At 39.7% G+C, this 20706-nt stretch overlaps 1 protein-coding gene across 4 annotated transcripts in view; it reads left to right on the top strand.

Annotated features, from left to right (window-relative positions):
• The window catches only part of FAM13A (family with sequence similarity 13 member A), a 270449-nt gene that overhangs the window by 230536 nt on the left and 19207 nt on the right, over positions 1 to 20706 (top strand). For all 4 annotated transcript variants that reach the window (XM_089652312.1, XM_089652310.1, XM_089652311.1 and 1 more), the window contains 5 exons: positions 8382 to 8595; positions 9303 to 9447; positions 9995 to 10076; positions 11441 to 11658; positions 14102 to 14185. In XM_089652312.1, the coding sequence (XP_089508438.1) occupies positions 8382 to 8595; positions 9303 to 9447; positions 9995 to 10076; positions 11441 to 11658; positions 14102 to 14185 (743 nt within the window). The remainder of the gene's footprint in view (positions 1 to 8381; positions 8596 to 9302; positions 9448 to 9994; positions 10077 to 11440; positions 11659 to 14101; positions 14186 to 20706) is intronic.

A 20706-nucleotide genomic window follows, 5' to 3' on the forward strand; every position in this document is an offset into this window, starting at 1 on the left:
AAAAAAAACCTTTTTTAGAATTACTTTTATTATAACAGTGCATGCATTCTGCTTTGACATTTTGTTCAATCTTTACTTGATGATAAACAGATTTAATTGATGCATATTTAAATTAGACTATAACAATGTGTATATTTAATGCAAAAGGATAACAGATGGTTGTTAGACATCTGTGGTTCTGGGCTCAGTGTTTTTCATACAAAAAAAAAGAGCATCTGATATCTTCCTTTATCACAAGATGGAGAATGGTACAGTCCGCCAGAAAGGAACATGATAATATCACATAACTGATTTGGTCCCCAGAGTCCCTGTCTGTGTTGTGTATTGCTGCACATTATTTTATATTTTTTTTTTATTACAGCCTTGCGTGCTGTCCTCTGGTGTACACAGGCCAGCCCCTGCTTGTCATTTGTTTACAATCTGCTGACTGGTTTTGAATGCAGCAACAATCACACAACCCACTAGATGTTTCACTACTGCAATGCTAATTTTTTTTATGCTTGGGAGATTTGTTTTTTTGGTTTCTTCCACCAGCGCTCAGTTACCATTGGAAACTGAATACACTGGAGAAGCATTCTTTACTTTTGGAATTTAACAAAAACAGGGTTTTAAAAAGTTGGCTAATAACTGTTGACCTAGCTAGAAAATAAAAATGACACTTCATTGCACATTTGGAGACCCTTATTTAGCTTTGATATCAATCATACATGCTGTAATCACAAACTGATACCTTAAGTCAAGGTATACATCTCCGCTGCTCTAATTTTTTAGTTTTCCCCTTCCTCTTTAGAATCTTCATGTTTTTAGGTATTTTTAACAGGGTAAGCTACAAGAACTGGGGGGTAGGGGTAGCCAAGTAACTGCTGATCTGAGCTGCTGGGGATGTGTGCACATGGGGGTGGTATTCAATAAGGGATGTGTAAAGCTAAAAATGTGTGTGCACATGGGTGACTTGCTACTGAAGCTGCTTGTCTCCCTTTTAATTTTTTTTTTTCTCCTTCTGTCATCCAGAACTATTTTCTGGTGTTGCAGGCACTGTAAGAGACTGGATTAGCATACAGACAAAACGGTGACACCTTGTTTGTAAGGATAGATGGGAGGTGTAGTACTGATGTGGGAGGGTGATTAAATCACCGCACAATGGCGAAGTGGTTAGCACTTTCACCTAGTAGCACTGGGGTTGTCGGTTTGAATTCCAACCACAGCACTACCTCCTGGAGTTTGCATGTTCTCATCCATGTGCCTGCGTGGGTTTCCTCTGGGTACTCCAGTTTCCTCTCACACTCCAAAGACATGCTGACTGGGTACTTGGCTCCTGTCTAAATTGACTCTAGTGTGTGTTTGTATGAATGTCAGTTAGGGACCTCAGGTTGTAAGCTGCTTGAGGGCAGGGACTGATGTGAATTTACAATATATACGTAGATCTCTGTGTAAATTTGATGCTATACAATACTAATAATAGTAATAAATAAATGGCCTACGACTGTTTGCAAATTGGTTTGCATCTGGTTGTAAATGGGTGCCAGAATGGTGTAAGAATTCCTTATATGTAAACTTGGGGGTGGGGGGGGAGATATAGCATGACAGCTAGGAAATAGACATTCTTAATAGACGTGCTTTGCAACATGAAGGACATGACATGAGGAGAAAATATATATTATAAGAACACAACAGCAGTGGCTGCTGTGGGTTTTGTTTTCTTTTAATATTTGCTTTTTTTTTTTGGATATTTAGCCTTTATTTCCAGTCCCATTGGCTGTGTCGTAAACTGGAGAGAAGTGAGAAGAATCTTACCAAAAGCAAAAAAAAGTAAAAAGTTTTGTCCTGAGTTTTCCTTTACTTTTAGGGCAGTATATGACAGATGTTCTTAAAGTAAAGTAACCATTTGATTGAAGTTCTTCTATTTAAGGTTACTGCCTGTCTGCTGTGTCAGAGAAGCCTCCTAAACATGGTATGCTTCATTGACTTTTCCGAAGGTTGTGTTTGCATACATCTAGGTACTTCTCCCCTTGTGTGCCTGGCAGTAGGATGTTTAGAAGACAAACAGAACATTGAGGTATGGGTGAGGGGATGAGTGGGTTTGTTCCATATCCAAAGTGTTGGGCTTTTCATGGGGCTGCTGTGATGTGGAGATAGGCAGACATATTTGGTAGCATAGGATGACTTCTGTGCAGCTGTTGACTTGCTTTACCTTTTTGACTGTGACTGGTGTGCTTTAGAATATTTGTACAAAGATAACCTTGCAGATGCGTTTTTGTGACATTATTAATCTTTTGGTGATCTTTATTAAATAAAATCTTTCAACGCATCTTACTTTAGCAAAATTAACTTTTTTTTTTTTTTACTACTGGCATTGGCCAGACATCTTGGCTAGAGTTCTATCCTGCACTTCTGACCTTGTCTGAGAAATGTACCTGTATTACTTTTGTTCCAAATCCACGGTCTTATAGTACACCTGACATTTATAAAGGATTGCAAACAGAGCTGGAAATACTTATTATGTTTGCCACTGCTTCTTCATTTCTGGACAACTGATCTTTGAATATTGGAGACGTGAAACCCAAGGAAGCCATAGCCCCAAATAAAATTCAGGCAGCTCCTTCTATAATATTGCTATTGGCATAACAAGCATTCACATTTTGACTGGCTTACAATGATTTTATATTGATATGTTATGTACAGTGGGGAAAAATATTTGATCCCCTGCAGATTTTGTAAGTTTGCCCATTTACAAAGAAATGAAGGTTCTATCATTTTTATCATGGGTGTATTTTAAATGATAGAGACAGAATATCAACCAAAGCTTCATAAAGAACACTTGATACAAAAGATATAAATTGAGTTGCAGTTCAGTGAGTAAAATAAGTATTTGATTCCCTACCAACCAACAATAATTCTGGCTCCCACAGACTGGTTATGTGCTCATGTGGTACACAGATTAATCCTGTCAATTTTAAGAAGGTGCTCTTAACAACTTGTTATCTTAACAACTCGTTATGTGTATAAAAGACACCTGTCCACAGTATCTTTCTTCCATTCAAACCTCACCACCATGGACAAGATCAAAGAGCTGTCAAAGGATGTTATGGACAAGATTGTAGATTGAACTTCCTTTTGTATTTCTACCATTTGCAACTAATCGCTCATCAGTCGCCCTTGGTCTGGAGCACCATGCAAGATTTCGCCTCATGGGGTAAGGATGATCACAAGAAATGTAAGGGACCAGCCCAGAACAACACTGGAGGAGCTTGTGAATGATCTCAAGGCAGTTGGGACCACAGTCTCCAAACAAACCCTTCTCAAGAAGGCACATGTACAGGCCTGTCTGAAGTTTGCCAGTGAACATCTAAATGATTCAGAGAAGGATTGGGAGAAAATGCTGTGGTCAAATGAGACCACAATTGGGCTCTTTGGCATCAACTCAACTTGCTGTGTTTGGAGGAAAAAAAATGCTGATTATGACCCTGAGAACACCATCCCTACAGTCAAGCACGGAGGTGGAAACATTATGCTTTAGGACAGTTTCTCTGCCGACCTTGCCGCATTGAGGGGCCAATGGACGGGACCATGTATTGTAAAATCTTGGATCAGCACCTTCTTCCCTCAGCCAGAACACTAAGGATGGGTCGTGGATGGTCTTCCAGAATTACAATGACCCAAAACATACCAACAGAGGAATGACTCAAGAAGCACATAAAGGTCCTGGAGTGGCCTAGCCAGACTCCACACTTTAATCCTATAAAAAAAAATGTATGGTGGGAGCTGAAACTTCGAGTTGCCAAGCGACAGCCAGGAAACCTTAAGGATTTAGAGAAGATCTGTAAAAAAATCCCTCCTGAGATATGTGCAAACCTGGTAACCAACTACAAGAAACGTCTTACCTCTGTGCTTGCCAACAAGGGTTTCTCCATCATGTACTAAAATATGTTTTGCTTGGGGGTCAAATACTTATTTTATTAAACTGAACTGCAACTCCATTTGTATCATGGGGTTTTGTTTTTATTTTTTTTCTGGATTTTTGGTTGATATTCTGTCTCTGTCATTGTTTGCCACTTACAAATAAATAAACAAACTTACAAAATCTGCAGGGGATCAAATAATTATTTTCCCCACTGTATGTGGTCAGCATGTTCTATCTCCTGTTAGACTGAAGTTCACCATCACACCTTTTTAGATTTTCACATCCAGATCAAGCTAACAATTCCTGAATTGACAGCCTTTATTTGTTCATGTATGTCCACTACAGATAACTGCAGTTGTAAGCTGTGAAAAGAATGGGTTTGTGTAAAAAAACAAAAAAAAAAACCTCCCTACTAACCTCTGTTGCAGAATCGGTGTGATGCTGCAGCTTTCACACACTGGCTCTAAAGCCAAGAACTGGGTGATCACATGACCACTGACCGCTTGTTCTTGGTCCACTTGGAGCAGAGTACAGTCACCACTCTCTGCTCTGCTGCTCCAGCACTCACTGGAGTGCTGCACAAGGGTGGCGTCAGGTGCAGCTGGCTCCTGCTCGCAGCCACATGCTAAGAGGTGGAGCTAGCTGTCAGTCAGGCAGCTGGGTGGATCCCGACAGTATTGTCTGGATCCTTCCAGAGCCTAGAGCAGCTTTAACATGTCCGCTTATAGTATGCAGTAGTGAACCATCAGTTGACTCTTGGTCATAGAAGGGCAATAGTAAGGGCGCCTCTCTGACCCACAGGAGATGCGTGGCCAAAAAGGTTTGCACCATACTTTTGTTTTAAGGATATTGAAGAATTGTTGGTTATTGTATTTGTATCCAAGGACCAGCTTGACCTTTTTTGTCGTTCTTTCAATTCTGTGCCTCCGACTATATATTGGGAGAACCTTAATCTTTACATTTGTATGGTAATTGAGAGTTTGTAGAATCCGCAGTCTTCAGAATCCAGTGCAGTGTTTCTTGCCTACACCTCAATTAGGCAGATTCTGTTCAACATGGATATTCCAAATGACTCTAAGCACTAATCAGGAGACTTATCTCTATAAGGGTGCTACTGCATGAGAGGAGGAACACCTGACCTTAATTTGCATTTTTTTTTTTTGTTACTGAGAACATCTTCCCACTGATATGGTGAGAAAGTGATACATATAAATGTCGATGAAGAGTGTTGTGATGTAGAAGTTACTTTATATTTAATAGTTGAGACTTTAGAATGACATAATTGGGCAGACAGTAGGTGTGCTTTTGTCACTGCATTTTACCAGACTCCCACAATGAACAGCTGTCTTGCGTGTTAAATTCATTTCACCAAGCTGTTAATAACGCATGCCATGTTTTCACGTATTGATTTAAGCTTTCTCCTCTGTATGGTTAGAATGTTTGTTTGACTGCCATCTCTTACATACAAATAAATAGGCTAACGCGGCAAGTGTTGGCAGTGGAATACCAAACTAGTACATTTCAAAGCCAGCATTATTTTGTCTCCATAGTAAATTTATTTATTTCAGGTACTTTTATAGTGCCGTCAATTTATGCAGCGCTTTACACATATATTGTACATTCACATCAGTTCTCGCCCTCAAGGAGATTACAATCTGGTTCCCTTACTTACATTCACACACTAGGGCCAAATTAGACAGGAGCCAATTAACCTACCAGCATGTCTTTGGAGGGTGGGAGGAAACCGGAGTACCCAGAAGAAACCTATAATGTATTCTAGCTGAAGACCTAATCTCTGGCTGTACAATGTTGATAATATTTTGTAGCTTCATTTACTGTAGTGAACAATGTCTTAGTTTACACTTGAAGTCAGGAGGTGGTAAAAATAGGTGGCTGAGCCACGGTTATAGTACACCCTGGCTGCCTGTAATGGCATCCAGATAGGGGTTGCATGCTTGCTGCGGCACTGCAACAATACCCGTCATGCTTGACAGGCAGTACTGCCGCTGAACTTGACCCATTCAAGTGAATGGGTGGTGCTGCACCTGCAAGCCAAACGTTATGGACCTAAAGTTTAATTGCAGAGTGAATTTCTGCTTTAAATCATTCAAACAAAATGGATCTTTTGCTTTTTTATAGACATGGCACATTTGTATTACTTTAAATTGTCACAAACCTACATTTTAGTACTTTAAACTGACAAAAACCTAGTAGATTTAAGATGAGCAGTATGATGAAAAAAGTTCATAAATGGAGGATTGCTCAGAACAATAAAGGTAGCCAATGGTAAATGCAAAGTTAACGCAAATCACAGCTGCAAGGACCAGGACAAGGCGTCCTGCGTAAACGGAGTCCCTCAAGTTATAGCTTCCATGTCACAGCATTAGAGCTTTAGTGATTGGCCCAGCCAGTCATAGAATGAATCACATGCTGCTTCATTCCTGGATGTACTGGGGGTTCTCTTTGCTCCCACCAGCTGAACATCCTGAGTGAAGGAAAGGTGAACAGGTATTGCTGAGAAGATGGGGATTGAAGTAAACCTGTTGCTTTGCCTGATGCCAGATTGCATCACATTTCAGTGGTTCTGATAATGTGGTTTTTCTTACCAAGAACAACGTAGTGAGTTTGATGACTGTTATTCACCATCAAGTGTTCCCATCTTCAACTGGATGTAATACATTCAGATATATAGAGGTAAATAAAACTAAAGGCAGCATCTACTACATGCAACTTAAAGGAAATCTATGGTCAGACCATACACTTTCATTATATAACATCAGCATTGTAATAGTAATACAACCAATAGTTACATTTGACAATACAATATAATCTCCTTCCATATTGTGATTGTGGTCTGCTAGCCATCTCTTACCACAATTTCTTGGATTCCCTGCATGCTTTTTAGCTTCCTTGCAGTTTACTTTGTTTCTAAAGACTACATATCCCATGATACCTTGCTCCCTGTAAATGTGTGGGATGTTTAAAAAGTTCAAGATCATTCAGATAAATAGGAGTAGGCTAGAAATAATTTAATTTTAAATGTGTAAATTAATTTAATTGAATGATTTGAAATTTTGACCATAGATACGCTTTTGGTAATTCTAAACTGTGACGACATGCTCAGATGGGTAGCTATTAACTGTTTTAGGGCTTTTTTTAGATGTAGATTAAATCTTTTTTCTTGTAAATTAAAAATGTGCAATGCTGTCAGATTTTTTTTTTTCCCTTCCACAACATTGGTGTTTTTTTTCTTTTTGTTTTTTTTTTTTTTTTAAATGTATTATTATTATTAATAAACTCTGAAGGCGTTTTGCCTTTTTTCAGCAGATATGTTGTAATGCAGGTTTTTGTGTGAATATGAGCATGTGTGTATTTTTATACAGTATGTCTTTTTGCCTTGCTTTTTTGTTTTGAAGTACATGCATGAAAGCAGTTCATAGCTTCAGTACTTGATGAACATTCTCATGTTTTAGAAAATAAAAATACTTTGGAAAAGTGTTTATACCCATAGAAAATAGCTGGGTGCTAGCTGCCTGTTTGATAGAGCACACATGATCAAAGCTCTAGTTTAATCCTTCCACTCTAAGAAGGAGCACGCAAATCAGATTAGTCAATGTGGCAACTTCACATGCATCTGGGTCAAGTAGTTTTGAGGACATGGAAGTTGTTTATCTTGACGTATCAAAGCATGTTCTAGGCTTGACTTCAACTTTGCTTCATGTTTCCATTGCTCAGAATTTATCACAGTTATTAGACCTATTTCCAGAAATCCATATTTTTGCCTTGGTTTTGGTATTTTTGTACTACACTCATCAAACTAATGTGATGGAGAACTATTGCCTATCCATAAAGCTGGTATGTGTAGTATTTCTATATTATTATACAGGATTTATATAGCGTCAACAGTTTGCTCAGTGCTTTACAATATAAAGGGAGACAATACAGCAATGATACAGTTCAATACAAGAGGGTTAGGAGGGCCTGGCTCCTTGGAGTTTACATGTGTATATTTGATCTCAAGCTACAGACTTATTTTCAGCTTTTTAAAGCTGTTCTTCAGAAAGCTAAATAAAAATCCTCCCACTGCAAAGTTTAATTGCTCAGCGGATCAGGAAAAGCAGTTTTGCTTACCTGATCCTCTGCTACTGCAGACTCTTTTGTACTGGTAGACCGGTCCCTGCATTCCAGCAGTCTAAGGTCTTCTGATGTCAAGACCTATGCAGAGCCCATAGCCCTGCACTGGATGTGGGGATGCCAAAGGACATCCACTGTCTGAGCAGAGAGGAGTGCCATTTGCCGCTTACAGGTAAGTAAGTGCTCTTCACATCCTCTAGGATAAACTAGCAGCTCCACTCTAAGGGAGGAATTTTTAACATTTCCAGAGTTCAGTTGCTTGTTGCTGAGAAAATTGCCATGGGATTACTTCTGTAAATGTTCCAAATACACAAGAAAAACTTTTGTTTTAACGTGTTTTTCACAGAACCAGCTCCAGTTCTAGCCTCTTGGGATCGTGATGGTGCAGAATCAGATGAAGCACGTCTGTCTCCTCAGGCCGGCCGCCTAATTCGTCACCTTCTTGAAGCCGATAGTGACCCTATGTTATCTCCTCGCTTTTACGCATATGGGCATAGCCAGCAATACTTGGATGATACAGAGGTGCCTCCATCCCCTCCTAACTCACACTCTTTTATGAGGTATGTATTCATAGTGACACTGTTTAGCCCATAATGCATTGGTTCATAATGTTGACTTCAAACAAAGCTCCAGTGAAAAATATGAAAGTGGTTGGAAAGGATTAAATTATTATTTTTTAAATAACACACATATTATACTTGCCCGCTCTGTGCAATGGTGTTGCACAGAGCAGTCCCAATCTTTCTCTTTTTAAGTTCCCTGGTGGTGCTCCTGGCTCCTCCATAGAGCCAGCTCTGTGTGTCCATAGACACACAGAGCGCGGCTCAGCCCACCCTCCACTCCCTCCTCACTGGCTGTGATTTACACTCCTGCTGCTGTCTCTTATCCATTGAGGAGGGGGGTGGGGGAGCTTTATACAGAAGTTTTTTTGCCTTCATGCATAGAATGCATAAAAGTAAACTTTCTGTCTTTAAAATCTTTCTTAAAGCTAGGTTCACATTTATGCAGATCTGTGAGTCAGGATTGCATGGATTTGGCAGCCCCTTCATTTGAATGGGCTTCTGTGCCTGTGTATTGTGCAGGAAAAGTTCCTGCACTGTTTTTAAAACACAGCCACAGAGAAATTGGATGGTGTTCCACTTTAAGAACACCATTCCTTGGTGGTATGATGTAAACTCGTGCATCAGACTAAAAAAAAAAAATTGTGATCGTGCATAGAAGATTTAATGCTTCCTTGGGCTGGGCTAATCTCTTGTTTTCCCATTAGTCGTAGACGCAGCTCTTCCCTAGGATCACATGAGGACGACAGGGATGAGGACCTGACACCTGCACAGATCACACGCAAAATTCAAAGTCTAAAGAAGAAAATCCGCAAGTTTGAGGAAAGGTTTGAAGAAGAACGGAAATACAGGGTAAGTGTTTTTCCTTGGATTTCTGTGTTATCCTGACCACAGCTGCTATATTCTTTCTAATCCTTAAAAAGAACCAGTCAGAAATGGACATTGTATACGAATTTGGATACCCCCTCCAGCAGAACCTTGCTTGTTAGGGTAGCACTGTCTACTGTTTAGTTGTACTAACTTTCTGCTAGAGCATAAATTTTGGCCCATTGGCTGTGAAGCTCCTGTCTAGTCTGCTCCTGTCTCCTGCCCGACCTTAGGGCTAATGAGACACTCTGTTCATACTTTACAAACCTACAAATTAAAAGATATTTTCTTTTATGATATTCTGATACCTCCTTTTGTTATAAGACAGTTTTGAGTGTTTTTTTCTCAGGTCTAACAGACTGGTTCTTCTCTGACAACTAGATAATACAAGTTCATAAAATAAATGTATCTGTAAGAGGAAAGCTTACCCTAATGTGACAATTCAAGGGTGGATACTCAGATTAATACACATGCCATATATAAAAAAAAAAAAAAATTCCAGCACATCATATATACCTTTTCTTCTTTCCAGCCTTCATATCGTGACAAAGCTACAAATCCAGAAGTTCTAAAATGGATGAATGAGCTGACCAAGTTCCGGAAGCAGCTTAAAGGTAATTACAAAGTTCAGCGTAGACCTCCCGCTAGTCTAACTGGAATGTGCACGTCTCTCACTTTGTTGCCAGAGAAGTCCTGTTTCTTAGCTACCGTGTTTGGTAGCTGGTAAAATCTAAATGGTAGGGTACATTTTAATGTTGCGTTTTCAGATAGATCATAGATGTTGTTTTTATTTTTTTTATGGAAATTAAAATGTAATTTCATTAAATTTTTGTAATCTTCCACTACGAAGCAGGAGGAGCTCTAGGCTTTTCTGTAAAGAGACAATGACACCTTGCTTATTCAAGGTACATTTTCATTGTAAATTGGCCCATCCCTTAACCACTCCCCTGTCCAGTGCTCCTTCCTCTGTCCTTGCAGCCATCAAAATGTCCAGTGTCAGAGCTCAGAGGAAGCACTATGAAGTATAAAGTTGTTTTGCCCTTTTATAGGAAAATCACTTATTCACTTCAATATAGCAATATTAAGCAATGCAAGTCTATTGGACTATATGAAAGACTGCTTTGGCATGAGCTAAAATGCTTCGACATTGTTGGGTTGAGTTACTAAAGGCAAATAGGTTATCCATTTTGCATGGGAATGTAACCTAGAGCTTGGTGAATGCGGTGAAATTTCACTTTGCAAACAATATCCAATCACAAAAACAGCATTTTGCTTGCATGTGATTGGATGATGTAACTCAGCAGAGTTCCTCCCGATTCACTAATCTGGGGAAAATTCCTTTGCAAACTTTAACTTCCCTTGCAAAGTGAACAGTCTCTTTGCCTTTACTAAATCAGATCAATTGTGCTCCATTGTATTAAACTTTGTGTGCAGAATAGGTTTCAAATATAATGTGCCAAGGTGATTATTATTTGGTAGATGGGCATATTAAAATTTATACACTGTACTAGTCGCAGGTGTAAATGTCTTCTTTTAGTTGTGTTATCTATACTGTTGATGCTTACTGTGTTATATTCTTTGTCATATCTGAAAACTTCTTTAATAAACATAATTTTCCAAAAAACGTAATATTCAGTTGTAGCAGAGCAATGTGAAGTGTTCACGTACAGAAATTAAATTGCATGTACCCACTTATAACACTAAAGTTTTTAGTAACGATAAATAAATCAGCACAAGGGACATTACTTGCTATTGTTCCAGTGTCTTCCTTGTACTCCTGGCTTTTGCTTTCCTTAAAATCTTCATCCTTTGACACTTGTGCCAGAAGTATTGGTATAGTAAGTATTATCCCTTGTTCTGATTTTGTTTATTTTGTCTTTTCCCTTTTTCTCCTCTCTTGCTTCTTTTTTTTTTTTTTTTTTTTATATATATATAAACAAAACTACACTTGTGTATGATCAACTTTGAATTATGTTAGAGTCAAAAATCAAGCTGTCTGAAGAAGATGTGGTTCCGCAGATGAGACAGCGAAGCAATACGCTCCCAAAAAGTTTTGGTTCCCAACTTGAGAGGGAGGAAGACAGAAAGGCAGATGTAGAAAAGGCAGCCAAGCCTTCCATAGAAGCAACAATGGAAACCATTCAGAAGAAGCTGCAGGAGAAGAGGGCTGAGGTCAACCGTCCAGAAGATATAAAGGTGGAAATATGGAAAGGAATTAATTTTTGTGCTTTTTTTTTTTTTTTTCATGTTTTTACAAGGAGTGTAAACGGGTACTTGTTCGTGCTATAGTGTACAGATGTGGTTGTGACCTAAGTGACTAGCAACTGACACTCTTATAACTTTTATATATAATGTATAAAATACAGGTGTCTTAAATATGTTAATGTTTCCTAAATTTGACTACTCATAGAGCTAGCCTTATTTATTACCCTGACACAGAGCAGTTTATGCTCTTTATTACATAAAAGTTAAGGAAGCATTGAGAAGCAATCTGTCTGACTGGATTCCCCAAGATAAGCAAGAACTCTGCGTGTAATGTAGAGTAGCGATCCCTACCAATAACAGAATAGCAGGTTTTTGGTCGTTTTTTTTTTTTTTCATCTATCACTAATTATTTTAGACCTTAATCCTCATCATTGATAGGTTTTTTTGATATATAAACATTAAGTCTATGTTTTAAAATATATTTTATAATGCATCAAAATTACATAAATAGTGCAGCGCTCAAAACTAACTTATATACACAAATAACTGTGCTCACATACAATGGTGACACACATATAGTGAAATGACCTCAATTATAAGTGCCACTTAATGATGATCTAAGGTGCCCACATAATCACACAAATATATGTAAAACGCATATAAACAACGTATGAAAACGCATATAAAAAAGTCCTCACTGGAAAATAATTTTAAATAATTTAAAAAGTGCTCCAAGTGTGGTGATGTAACCACACTTAATTAGATTTATCCTCAAAAAATCAAACACAAACAAAATTGTCCATAAATACTAGTGGCAAACACATGCAAAGTGCATAAAAGTGCAAAAAATGCAAAAAAATTTGTGCAAAACAAATGTGTCCTTATTCCACAGCAGTGCAACTCTTCCCCTCCTACGGCTAGATTGCCTCCTCACCTCCTTACATCGACCCCTAAGGGCCACACAGCATTCAGGATCTCTCTGGATCCTTATCCCTTGGAGATCAGCACTTCTCCTGCCGTCCTGGATCACTTTGAGGGTATTTCGATTACCCCCACTCAGAAGCTTCTATAGGATGATTACTCACCATCCAGTGAGCAAGAAAGAAAGAGATCCTCTAAGTGCAGTATTTTAGAGCCAAAAAACACTTTAATGACAGTGTTTAAAAGACATATAGTGTGTCTCCTTAGTGTGCAATCATCATTTTGATGTCTATTCACAGGGTGGGAGTGGGGTCGGGACCTGTAAGTGAAACTCCAACAGAGGAGTTTCACTTACAGGTCCCGACCCCACTCCCACCCTGTGAATAGACATCAAAATGATGATTGCACACTAAGGAGACACACTATATGTCTTTTAAACACTGTCATTAAAGTGTTTTTTGGCTCTAAAATACTGCACTTAGAGGATCTCTTTCTTTCTTGCTCACTGGATGGTGAGTAATCATCCTATAGAAGCTTCTGAGTGGGGGTAATCGAAATACCCTCAAAGTGATCCAGGACGGCAGGAGAAGTGCTGATCTCCAGGGGATAAGGATCCAGAGAGATCCTGAATGCTGTGTGGCCCTTAGGGGTCGATGTAAGGAGGTGAGGAGGCAATCTAGCCGTAGGAGGGGAAGAGTTGCACTGCTGTGGAATAAGGACACATTTGTTTTGCACAAATTTTTTTGCATTTTTTGCACTTTTATGCACTTTGCATGTGTTTGCCACTAGTATTTATGGACAATTTTGTTTGTGTTTGATTTTTTGAGGATAAATCTAATTAAGTGTGGTTACATCACCACACTTGGAGCACTTTTTAAATTATTTAAAATTATTTTCCAGTAAGGACTTTTTTATATGCGTTTTCATACGTTGTTTATATGCGTTTTACATATATTTGTGTGATTATGTGGGCACCTTAGATCATCATTAAGTGGCACTTATAATTGAGGTCATTTCACTATATGTGTGTCACCATTGTATGTGAGCACAGTTATTTGTGTATATAAGTTAGTTTTGAGCGCTGCACTATTTATGTAATTTTGATATTTTCACTGTTTGGGTAACAGATTAAGTGTTGGCAGCTTACAGTAGGGCTATTTCCCTTTTGCGCAGGAGGATCTCTGTTTATATTTTATAATGCATATTGTCTATAGCCCTTGATATGCCCAAATTAACACAATGACACTCCAGCCAGTTGCTTATATATTCATTATTTTGCATTGGGGATGGGGGAACTTGAAATATGAAGTATATATTTTTACTTCTGTATCTCTTTTGAAGCTTTCCATAATGTGACAGGTTGTATACCACTCGTTAAGTATATCATTTTATAAGTGACTAGCTCTGTATTCACACTAGTTACCTTTAATGGCTTCTAGCACTAGAGAACATTATTTGGTTTGTAGGCTTGAGTTTTGCATCAGAATACAATGATTTGTTTTTGTGTTTCTAGGATATGACCAGAGATCAGATTGCAGCCGAAAAAGTGTCCCTTCAGAAAGCCTTGCTGTACTATGAAAGTGTTCACGGCAGACCAGTATGTCCTTTTTTTCATAATTTGTTTTTTTTTCTGAAAAACTGTATCACAGGCTGGGTTAGAAATATATATATATATATATATATATATATATATATATATATATATATATAATCATTATCTAAAGAGTTTATTAAATCGGTTTCATGCTCTCAACTAGAGCTTAGGAAATTGGCTAACAGGAGGCTGTTCTTGTATCATAACTTGACTATCAGTACTCCGAGACTAGGACCTCTGTGTGTTGTAAAGTGTATGCAAACCCTAACAAATATTTATTTACTCCCTATAATGAACTGACAACACAGTGCCTCTGCTGCACTGAAATTAGAATCTTGCCAGGTCTGCCCATTTTACCTACTTGAAAAACGGATGACCTTCCCACTGTGTTACAGAGATGGGACAGAAGGAGGTGTCTTGTAGTCCCAACACTTCCTGTCAAAGAGCGATAATACTGTTTCTTCATAGATGCAGTATGTAAGTGCTGTCACCCTAGGACAAGAAGTGTGTTTCTTCCAGGATCAACAGGCCAAAATAAATGGAAAGACTGAAAAAAGAAATATAATCACATCTATGGTTTGATATGTAATATATTAAATTTTTTTTCTCTTGGATTTACACTTAAAATATCTGTGTTGTCTAGTGTTCATGAAGTTAGGTTGATGGTATTACTGCAGTTTACCTTTTTGTCATAGTAAATGTTGCACAGCAACAAAACTTCAGATGACCCTTGTAGAGTACATTTTCCAGAGTTTTAATCATGTCATGCTGAAATATGCATTTAGTTTTTTTTTGTATCAAATTTGGTAGCACAGAGCCTGTCTGATCTTTCTGATTGGTTTCCAACTAACATCAGAATTAATTTTAGCTTCTGCTGATTGGTTGCTGTAAGGCAGGAACCCAGAAATTCATAATACTTGACAAGTGTTCATGTTGATAAGGTTCTTATGTATTGCATTCAGCAGTAACATTTTACTGTTCCTCGTTCAACTGAGAGCTTGTCAACTAAAAAAAAATACAAAAATAAAAAACAAAGCAAATCAGTAAAATGTAAGGTGTGGATTGCACCTTTTCTTCTTTTCTTCTATTTCTTATGATTGGTCCCTTCCTCTACTGAGTAGAATATGAAAACAATGCCTAATTTCTAATTAAGTGTCATCCTCCTTTTTCTTTTTTTTTTATTTGTTTAACTTCAGTTTAGTTGGAGTGTTACATGAGTCAGTTCACATTAATGTTTTTTAGTGAATCTTTAATTAGACTTTATTCTTGGCACTGGTAGATTGTGGAAAAGTACTGGCTGCTTAAAAGCAATTTATTAAAAACAGCCAAGCCAAAAATCAGAAGGCTAAAGAGTATAAAGTAATGTAAGCCTATTAGTTTGGAGCCTATTGTGAACAAGTGTTTTACTTACTGAGGACTTTATTAAAGCTCTATAGATTCATTTATATAGATGCTAAGTGTGTGTTGACCCTTACAGCTTTTATCACTTAATTTGCGAACAACTAGAAACATATATGCTATTATTTTCCTAATTTATGTTTGGCTAGTTGGCCTTTGGCAGAACTCTTAAAGCTGCCCCTATATATAAAGTTGGGGTCAGACAGCTGACCAGTGTCACTTTTTCGATACTTTGTTACTTGTAGTATTGAAACCTTTACAGTGTCTAAATATTAAAATGTTACTAAACCCAGGACCCTGCATTTTATATATCTGGTCTTCCACAGTACACAGAACATGGATACCTTTTCTCATCAGCAGTATTTGACCAAGCACTGGTTAAAGCTTTTAGCAATAGTTTTCATTCTCCTGACTGTCGTTTGAGGCTGCATGACACCTGACTCTGTCTGGACAGTGGTTGGCCCTGTGCTGATCACATGTACCACCCCACCAAAAAAAAAAAAACTCTCTAGCAATACACACCAAGTTGCTATTGGTTCCCCCCACTGGCATGTATCTCACAACTACAGGGCATAAAAGCCAGCAGGACAAACTACTGTGGCTGCCCGGGGATGGGAGGGGTATCAAGTATTCAACTCAATTGACAGTCAACACTTGCAGTGTTTGGGGTTTGGAGACTGGCTTTTCAATACACAGGCCATCGAAAAGGTAATTGTTTGCGATTCTTTACAGGTGGTTTAATGGGTAAAAAGTGAAAGGGTCACTGTAAGATTGGAGTAACACTATATTGCCAAAAGTATTGGGACGCCTGCCTTTACACACACATGAATTTTAATGGCATCTCAGCCTTAGTTGTAGGGTTCAATATTGAGTTGGCTCACCCTTTGCAGCTATAACATCTTCAGCTCTTCTAGGAATGCTGTCCACAAGGTTTAGGAGTGTGTCCTATGGGTCTGTGTGTCTATGGGAATGTTTGACCATTTTTCCAGAAGCGCATTTTGTGAGGTCAGGCACTGATGTCGGACGAGAAGGCCTGGCTCGAAGTCTCCACTCTAATTGATCCCAATGGTGTTCTATCGGGTTGAGGTCAGGACTCTGTGCAGGCCAGTCAAGTTCCACTACCCCAAACTTGCTCATCCATGTCTTTACAGACCTTGCTTTGCACTGATGCACAGTCATGTTGGAACAGGAAAGGGCCATCCCCAAACTGTTCCCACAAAGTTGGGAGCATGAAATTTTCCAAAATGTCTTGGTATGCTGATGCCTTAAGAGTTCCCTTCACTGGAACGAAGGGGCCAAGCCCAACCCCTGAAAAACAATCATACACCATAATCACCCTCTACCAAACTTTACACTTGGCACAATGCAGTCAGGCAAGTACCGTTCTCCTGGTAACCGCCAAACCCAGACACATCCATTGAATTGCCAGACAGAGGAGCATGAATCGTCACTCCAGAAAGCACGTCTCCACTGCTCTAGAGTCCAGTGGCGGTGTGCTTTTACGCCACTGCATCCGACGCTTTGCATTGCACTTGGTGATGTAAGGCTGCTCAGCCTTGGAAACCCATTTCATGAAGTATAAAGGTATATGGTCCTCCTGCGCTCATTTGGTTGAACTTAATACTAAGCAGCCGGCACTCAAATGCCTCAACCTAGGCACAAATGAATGGTAAATTATATATAGATAGTGCAGCGCTTACATGAGCTTCTAATAATAGATAAGCCTGGTAGGTGCAATAAAATATAGATAAATAATGATAAACATGCAGGACATGCCAAAACACAAAAACATGGAAATATTGCAAATAATGAAGCACATTAACCCCTCTTGATCCTCATCTGAGGGATCATCAGTGCGTGCAAGCAGTGTGTGTGTCCCTTTAAGGGAAAAATGCTATATAGGATAAAGCTTAGTGAGTCGTACCACATACACTACAGACACAGTGATACAACACTTCACTCTTATTGCAAATGTCCACTTATATTATAACACTATAACACTGTCATGCAGGTGTTAATCTCGTGCTTGTGCTGTAAAGCGTGCCTATCCTCCGTGGCTGGAGTGCCCCCTCACCTTCCTGCCCAGGCCCCACAAGACCAATGAGCCTTATAAATTACACTGATGGTCTTCCCAGGACTAGGTAGTCTTCTTAGTAATGGTGCTGGTACTCCCTCCTCCTCTGATTATTGAACCTCCAAGATCTACTGGCACTGCTGGGCAGGTAATACTCCATGCACATCCCCAGTGATAAGACAGAGAATAGCCAACATAGTGTAAAACTGATTTATTGAGACATCTATAGTACAATAAAATGCCCACTCACATTTTGGTAGTAGCAAACGAGCCTTCACACCACATTAAGGGTGTACTGCATGTGTGGATACAAACGGGTGCACCAAGATGGCGCCGGATCTGACGTCACTATGCTCTGGAAGCCCCCTCCTACTGGCGTACCTACGCGTTACGTCACGATCAGTCACGTGACTTCCTTAGGATATACGCCTGCATTGACTGGAGCTTCATTTATCTCTCCTCCCAGCCAATCATGTGTTGTGGGGTGGTTACTCGGTGGCCATTTTGAAGTAGCCGCATAACTTATACACTGATCGAGGACATCTTAATAGATGTAAATTACTAAATAACTTGCGGGCTTAGGTGAATATTCGATAATATATTGCAAATAAAATCTTATTTAATGGAAATATATTTGCAACCAATTCAGTATAAAAAATCCAAAATATGGATAAATGTTAAAAACCCAAATGGCTATTTAGTGCTTGATCCTATCGGATCTGATAAAAATAAAAACATAATCCTTCATTAAAAAACTTAAAAACATGGTGACACCAAATTTCTCCAGTCCTTGATCTGATCTTAACATTGACCAAGGTGACACTGTACTGCTAGGGTGGCAGTATGTTTAAAACTGATTGCTTTTACTCCCATAAAGGCTGTAAAAGCAATCATTTCTCCTTCTCTCTGGCTGCATTCATGCAGCCATTGACAAATACTGTGTGAGCTGTGATTGGTCACAGCTTGTCACATGGTACAAGGCTGTTGTGAATAGCCTTGTACCATGTGACCTCTGTGATCATTCACAGATTTCACACGTAGTAAGCAATGATGTCAGAAGTGACATCTTGCTTACTACTCTGCATGTAACACTGATTGGCCAATCAGTGATCACATGATCAGGACCTCGCACAGAGGTCCCGTACATCGATCGGTGTTCCGCGCTCCCAGGGCCACCCGCCCCTACATTGCCACCGTCCAGCCGTTTATGTACATGGGCCGGACGGGAAGTGGTTAATAAGCTTGATGCACAAACATTCACTATTTATTTTTTATGGGTTTTCTTGCAAACGTGATGTTCAGTCTTAGGTCAGATTGTACAGTACATGCTAAATGTATGTATATCAAGCTCATTAAAGAAAAAAAAAATCTTATTGCTGCATTAACATCCACTATTTTTTTTTTTTTTATGGGTTTTCTTTCAAACGTGCAGTCTTAGTGCATAAAACAAACTAGTTTTCTACCACTTGAATGTATATATAAAACAGTGCAGCCCATCTCCTGGGACTTTTGGTAATTAATCTGGCACAATTTTGGTTTTAATTTAAAAATCAAAAAGCGCTGTTTTGTTTATATCATGCCACAGATGTTATATTCTCAAACATGTCCCTTGGCCTCGCCAACGGTGTATGTGTTGTGGATTTCCTTTCTGGAGCATAGGTGGATGGATAAGAGTGCCCAGTATTCTTATGGAGAGAGCGACAAAACATGGACCACATGAAAAGTCTGAATACAGAACTGGTAAACTCTGTTTAGGTTGGGGGGTTGGCAACCTGTCAATCACAACCTACCCATCGACTGATAGATCACGTCCCTTCCTTACCAACCCACAGAACCTGGAGAGGAGGGGTAGCGGGAGTATAATTGACTGGAACCGATCCCCAGTATTTTCCCCCTGCAGCCGCTGGCATCTCCTCCTATTCCTCCCCAGTATTTTCCCCCTGCAGCAGCTGGCATCTCCTCCTATTCCTCCTGCTGGTATTCAGTTGCTTAACCACTTGCCTACCAGGCACTTATACCCCCTTCCTTACCAGGCCAATTTTCAGCTTTCAGCGCTGTCGCACTTTGACAATTGTGCGGTCATGCAAGATTGTACCCGTATGAAATTTTTATAATTTTTTTTTCTCACAAATAGAGCTTTCTTTTGGTGGTATTTAATCGCTGCTGGGCACTTTACTTTTTGCGCTATAAACAAAAAAATTGCAAAAAAAAAAAGTTTCTTTGTTTCTATTATAAACAATTTTCAAACCGGTAATTTTTTCTCCTTCACTGATGTGCGTTGATGAGGTGGCACTGATAGGAAGCACTGATGGGCACTGATAGGCAGCACTAATGAGGTGGCATGGATAGGCAGCATGAAGATGTCATAGATAGGTGGCACTGACTGGCATCACTGCTGGGCACTGACTTGCGGCACTGATAGGCATTGACTGGCGCAACTGCTGGGCACTGACTGGTGGCACTGACTGGCAGCACTGGTGGGCACAGGTGGGTGGCACTTCTGGGCACAGGTGTGTGGCACAGGAGGGTGCACTGCTGGGCACAGGTGGGTGGCACTGCTGGGCACTGATCATCAGTGCCCTGATGATCAGTGCCGATCCCCGCTCTGACAACTGCCGGTTCTCGGCAGTACTTTCCTCACGCTCTGACAGCGTGCAGCCGAGAACCTGCAATTGCATTTCCCGGTCATCAGCATGTCATTGGACACGGCTGATCACGTGGTTAAGGGCCGCTGTGGTTGGCCTTTTACCACATCACGTGATCAGCTGTGTCCGTAGGACACAGCGATCATGGAGATCGCTGGGTGCGCAGGAGAGCGCGTTCTGGGAGGACGTCATATGACTCCCTTCCAGAACTGGCCGGCCGCAGTGTAGCCGTCATTCGGCTATCTGCGGTTGGCAAGTAGTTAAGGAGGAAAATATCAGGGATCAGTTCCAGTAAATGATGCCCCTGCCTGCCCTACTGACATCATCCACACACTGTCCACTGCTCTACTGACCAACACTGTTCACTTTTAGGGTAGGCAAAGTTTATATTTTTATGGTAACATTTC

This window comes from Staurois parvus, unplaced genomic scaffold (assembly GCF_062004578.1).
Source record: "Staurois parvus isolate SC_StPar_1 unplaced genomic scaffold, SC_StPar_1.0 ptg000679l, whole genome shotgun sequence".
NCBI classification, from domain to species: domain Eukaryota; kingdom Metazoa; phylum Chordata; class Amphibia; order Anura; family Ranidae; genus Staurois; species Staurois parvus.